Consider the following 5740-nt stretch of genomic DNA (forward strand, 5'->3'; position numbering starts at 1 on the left):
TGAGAATTAAATTGTTCAGACGACTTATAACAGCAGTCTCCAGGTGTGAAAGCCACGACTTTGAGCTATAATAATATTGGCATCTTTCTCGTTTTTTAATCAATGTTTTTTCTTTCTTTCTAATATATAAACGTACTCCACTTTCTTCCATGTTGGCACGCGACCATAGTTTCAGATCGTTATTCTCTCCAAACGTCTCCCAGTTGTTTCGACATTCGTTAGGCTACTGGAAAAACAAGCAGCCAATTACCGGCAAATAATGTCAGAACATCACAACCTCAGCATGTGCGTTTGCGTTTCATGCTTGTCGATTTATTTGTGCATTAGTATATGTTTGCACCCGATAAGAAGAAATAGGGGTGAGCGGGTGGTCATGCAAACACGCCGCATTACTAGTGTGTGTGAGAAAAGTAAGGCGGCATCGCACCTGCGAGCGCGCGGAGTGGAAAAGGTCAACATGTCCGCCATTGTCCCTTTGTCAAGGTTAATGTGAGTTAGCAATGTATTTGAACCTTTAAGTAGGCTATTTATTACACCATTCAGGAAAAACCTGAAACTTAATTTCAGTAAGAGTGCAATTTATGTTGAATTCCTCCTTTGTGCACTATGAAGTCCTCTGCAGTGCTCTAAATAAACTACTTTAGTTAGTCAAGTAGCCTTGTAAAATTTTAATTGCTATCTGAATGTGACATAACAGCATATGCAACACGATAAACGACTGGCTATTCAGAATTTCAAATTAAAAGATTTTTGCACGTAATTTGACATATCTCTTTATAATTTGCACTTTAAAAAACACTTTAGGTTTCGATTCTATTCTTTCAAATATTTTTTTTAAATTGTTATATGCCTATCGTTGCAATTTTAATTAATAATTGAACTCTAATTATATTCAATAAGGCTTACTTGCACCTAACATAAATCTTAAACATTTTGTTCCACTAAGAATTGAATTAGGCTACTGATGAGGAAAATCACGTTTCATAAAAATAAATATTATAACATACCGTGTAAACCCAATCTTTATACAGTGAAATAAGAAACCAATCGAAATCATATCGATAATGTGAATGAATATGTAAACTATTTGTGAGATATTTTGATTGCTAATATGCTGTAGGCTATTTGTAAAAATAATTTTTCTGTACACGTTGCTGTTTTATTAATATTGTCCAGTACATAGGCCTAGCCTATTGCAAATAATTCGGTAGACACAAATTATTTTTATAAGACCAACTGTTGAGAACAAATGTTTGTGTGGCCAATTTATAATATTTCATATTTTTATCAATCGACCGATAAGTCGTAAGAGATGTGAATTTTATGGCTTGATGTTGAAATAAATTCCTGTGTAGTGAATTAATTAGAATGTATTGGAAGATTCTCAACTATAAGGGCATCCAAATGAACCAATCAGAGTGTGTTTAGGAGGAGCGTGCTAGAGCGCGAGACAGTCAAAAACTGATGCCTGCTCGCGCTCCAGGGCACTGCGTTGCGTCACGGGTATAGAGATGAAAACACTCAGTATCAAAATATCCACAACTGTCTTAAAGAATTAGACAATATTACCGACGGTCAAAGTAAAATTGAATTGTAAATGCAGGCCTAGTGTGAAGGAGAAAAAAAAGGAACTCTTAAACTCATAACCATACTTTTAGCTCCTACCGTAGGCTACTTGACACTTAAAGTTCGGCTCCATGGATAAGTCGAAGAACTTTCGAATAGACGCTCTGTTGTCAGAGAGCTCTCAGCGGATAGTTCGCGAGGATTCCCCGGGACTGTGCAATGAAGGCATTGACATCGAGCCCGCAACATGCAAACGGACACAAAACTCTCCTACTCGCGCTTTTCAGCTTCAAACAGGGGTCATCCCCAAACCAGGCATGCTAAACATTTCTCACCCGGGATTTACGTCACTTTCTCAAGGGTCTGTGCAAGGAATGTATCCCTCACCTATGTACTCCATCACGGCATTCGGAGCGCAACATCCCACCTTCGCGTATTCTGGTTTTGCGCATCCGTACCCGGAGCACCTGAAAGCAGCAGCCGTGGCCGGTTCATTTCCGTTAGAACACTGGCTCCGGGCAGGACTCATAATGCCTCGCCTTGCAGACTACAGCGGTATGTGTGTCCCTTCTGCAGAATTCTTATAAGGTTTACTTTTTAAATAGCCTATACTTTAGAATTTAAAAAGTATTGTCGAGCCATTGAAAATGTCTAAATGATGCCACTATAATGGAGCTATGTAATTTTAAAGCATTTTTTTCAACTATGCTAATTTCCACCAAGTTTGCTACAAGTTTTTTTTTTAAATTATATATATTGTTTTATAGTAAATAATGTTACAAAAACATCTATAAACCTTTATATATCCAAAAAATATATTCATGTTCTCTCTGCAAAAAGTGCACTCACATGCCATAAATATTCTCTAGCATAACTGAATCAGTATTTACTGCTAACGGAACTATAATGTAAGCTTTTTTTTATTTTCAGTCTTTTCATTGCATCATAAATGACAACTCCATTAAAACAGCCTTCATAGAAAGGAAAACTATAAAGAAACACTTAAAACAGCCTGAGCTTCATCAATAAAGTTATCTGATAGCATTTATTGAATTTTCATTAAGTTAATGGTGCTCTCTGGTGTTTTATTGTCCCGCTAAAGCAATATCTCCCAGCCCTGTCATCAACAATAAACTGAAGTAAAGCTGTTATCATTATCTATTAGGGGGGAGTAACAAGAGGTGAATATGTTGTTTGCTGCGTCTGCTTGGTGTCTTCACCGTATGTCTTTGTTTTTTTGGCACAAGTCTTACACCTCCTTAATCAACAAACTCTCTTTTCAGGGGCACCTCAATCTGGTTTGATTGGAAAGTGCCGGAGACCACGCACAGCTTTCACCAGCCAGCAACTGCTAGAGCTGGAAAACCAGTTCAAACTCAACAAGTACCTATCACGACCCAAACGCTTCGAAGTGGCCACGTCTCTCATGCTGACCGAGACACAGGTGAGGAGAAAGCAACACACTCACATGTCTATTTATAACAATTTTATGTTTTAGTGAATTGATAGCTAATTTATGTGAAATCGTACAATCGCAATTGTACATTTTCGTACAAGCTTACGCCCCACTGCTGGTTAGGTTTAGACGTAGACCGTCATATACTTTTCCCCCCCCCAAAATCATAAGTTTTAATTCAAATCACATTGTACGGATTCATATGAAATCGGCACTTCGTAAAATAGTTGTCTAATGAAATTGGATTGGGAGAAATAAGGGATTTGTGGCCACGTCTCTCATGCTGACTGGGACACAAGTGAGGAGAAAGCAACACACTCTCACACTGAAAAGTTGCTGCCTTAAATTTGTAAGTACAATCGACTTGGATGTTTAAGTAATTTCAACTTAAATTACATTGAACTGACTTAAAAAAAATTGTTGAATTGTGTATAACATTAAAAAAAAGTTTAAAATTGCTTAACTTATTTTGTTGAGTTAAAGCAATGCAAAAACACATGTTGTCATAACTTATTGATCATATATTTTTTTACAGTGGCATGGCAATTCATAACCATTTTATGTTTTAACGAAATGGTAGCAAATTCGTATGAATTTTTGAATATCATGTTTTCGTACAACATGCCCCATGCCTGGTTAGGTTTAAGGGTTGGACCTTCATGATTTTTTAAAAAGAAAAATCATGCATTTCCGTACAAATCACACTGTACGAATCGCCACCTTGTAAAATAGTTACGCTTTCTCATGAAATCAGGTTCTGAGAAAGAAGGGATAAGGTGAAAACATATTGCGAACAAAGAAACAACAAAACAATAATCATTCAAATAAAAAGCTCTTGAATATTCCCAAAAGCTAATACCAATGGATTATGTAATATGTATGGATTTATGCAAATGATTGTGATGTTTGTTATGTATTTTCCAGGTGAAGATTTGGTTCCAGAACCGACGGATGAAGTGGAAGCGCAGCCGTAAAGCTAAAGAGCAGGCTGCGCAGCAGGAAACAGATGGCTGTAAGTCAGGAAAAAGAGGAAACAAGCCCAAAGACCTCAGTCGCTGCAGTGCACACGATGACGATGAGGATCTGGATGCAGAGGAGGAAGATGAAGAAGAAGAGGAAGAGTTCAGAAAATCCATTAACGTCGGTGTGAGCCTACCTCACCCTTCGGACTTCCTGCAGCACAGCTCCGCGCTGAGCTACAGCTCTCATGGCTCTTACTCTGATGACGACCTGGAAGAGATCGGAGGAGACCGAAAGATCAGGCTGGGGTTATGAGGGATTAATGTCAGCTGGATAGTCTGCATGTCCATTCATGAATCGGACTGCTAACTACATCAAGGTTTAAAATACCACACCTCAAGACTGAAAGCTGTTGATGTCAAAATTAAGTTCATTGACGTTTATAGTCGAAAAGTCTTAAATAATTCATGAAAATGGTCTTCCAGTTTATTTGCACTTAATATTTTTTCTTGAAGGCTGCTTGTAAACTGCAAATGTACACTATTTCAAACTTGTTTTTCTTATGCGATCAAACTCTTTACTATGTGTATGTTAATATGGACATTTTGTTTGAAAAAAACAAAACAAAGCAGCTGTTGAACCAAATGAGGAGGCCTTTCCACTGAAAGTCACAGGCTGACTTGGTCTCTTAAACACATTTCGTTCGAGTGGATGCTGAGGAACAGAAGATTGTCCAGAGGTCATCAGTGTCAGCTTTCTTCCAGTAACCATTGACTAAGAAACACAGAGGAACTGCTAAATCCTCAGCAAATATTGAACAAGGGCAAACTGTGAACGGTTCATTAGTTAGTCCATTAGTTTATGTCATGTTGTTGCTGTTGGTGTCTTTAATGTTATTTAACTGTTATAGATTATATATCTAATTTATTCAACGTGATATCAGGACTCCGTTTGAAGGATTGTGTGACCTTCAAAGATCGCTGGTAAAATATGTACTTGGAGACAAAGGGAAATAAACTAAATTGAAGATGAGTTTCAGGCATTCTCTCACTTGCTGTCATTGAACTCTTTTTGTTCTTTGAGGATGTGAAAATGCTGCAGTGCATACAAAAATAAATGTATAGGCTATTATGTTTATGCATCTGGCACATGAGCGAAAGGTTTAAAACTAAATGAATGTTACCAGCATCCTATATTCATCGTCCCACTCTCCTCTCCCTTTTAACCTCTAGCTGACAGAGATGGTGATTAAAGCGCAGATGAATCTACAGTGCATTATAAACAACGAGAGCCCTGATATTTATGGCCACAGCCTCTCAAATATGAATTACTCAGGGGGGTTTACTGATAGGCAAATAATTAAGTTAATGAAGGAAAAGTAAAATAATCTACTCCTTATGCTGATGTCACCGGGCCATTTAATTTGAAAAGATTAATTACCTCAATGACCAAAAGAGCATTTTTACAGGGGTGTGGTGTTAGGCCAACAATTAAATATTAAAGCAGAGAAGGTGCAGTCAAGCTAGAATTGGACATATTTATATGTTGATTAAATGCATTGCAGTGACGGGAATAAATACCCTGGCAAAGCAAAGGAAACTCGAGCACTCAAAGTGGCAAACTGTGAACATTTATCACGTATTTGCACGATTGCACCTGCATTTCGATCTCACCTGAGGCTACTGTTGAAGTCTTTGAGGAAAAAAACAACAACGGCTCGCTGTACTGTATGTAGAATGTCCCTTAGCTGTTTCCGTC

The 5740-nt window shown here is 37.8% G+C and overlaps 1 protein-coding gene across 1 annotated transcript; it reads left to right on the plus strand.

Moving 5' to 3' along the window:
• Window positions 1-1501: 1501 nt before the first annotated feature.
• Window positions 1502-5184, plus strand: mnx2a (motor neuron and pancreas homeobox 2a). The gene is made up of 3 exons (XM_082176768.1): window positions 1502-2121; window positions 2850-3010; window positions 3947-5184. The coding sequence occupies exons 1-3, from the start codon at window positions 1698-1700 to the stop codon at window positions 4295-4297; spliced, it is 936 nt and encodes a 311-aa protein (XP_082032894.1). The 5' UTR covers window positions 1502-1697; the 3' UTR covers window positions 4298-5184.
• The last annotated feature ends 556 nt before the right edge of the window (window positions 5185-5740 follow it).

Source organism: Leuciscus leuciscus (genome assembly GCF_965113295.1).
Source record: "Leuciscus leuciscus genome assembly, chromosome: 7".
Taxonomy (NCBI): domain Eukaryota; kingdom Metazoa; phylum Chordata; class Actinopteri; order Cypriniformes; family Leuciscidae; genus Leuciscus; species Leuciscus leuciscus.

Excerpts from the sequence above, each read along its gene's own strand:
- mnx2a (XM_082176768.1), top strand. The coding sequence starts at position 1,698 with ATGGATAAGTCGAAGAACTTTCGAATAGACGCTCTGTTGTCAGAGAGC. Across the intron at positions 2,122-2,849 it reads TCGCCTTGCAGACTACAGCG|GGGCACCTCAATCTGGTTTG; the intron begins GTATGTGTGTCC and ends CTCTCTTTTCAG. Across the intron at positions 3,011-3,946 it reads TCATGCTGACCGAGACACAG|GTGAAGATTTGGTTCCAGAA; the intron begins GTGAGGAGAAAG and ends TGTATTTTCCAG.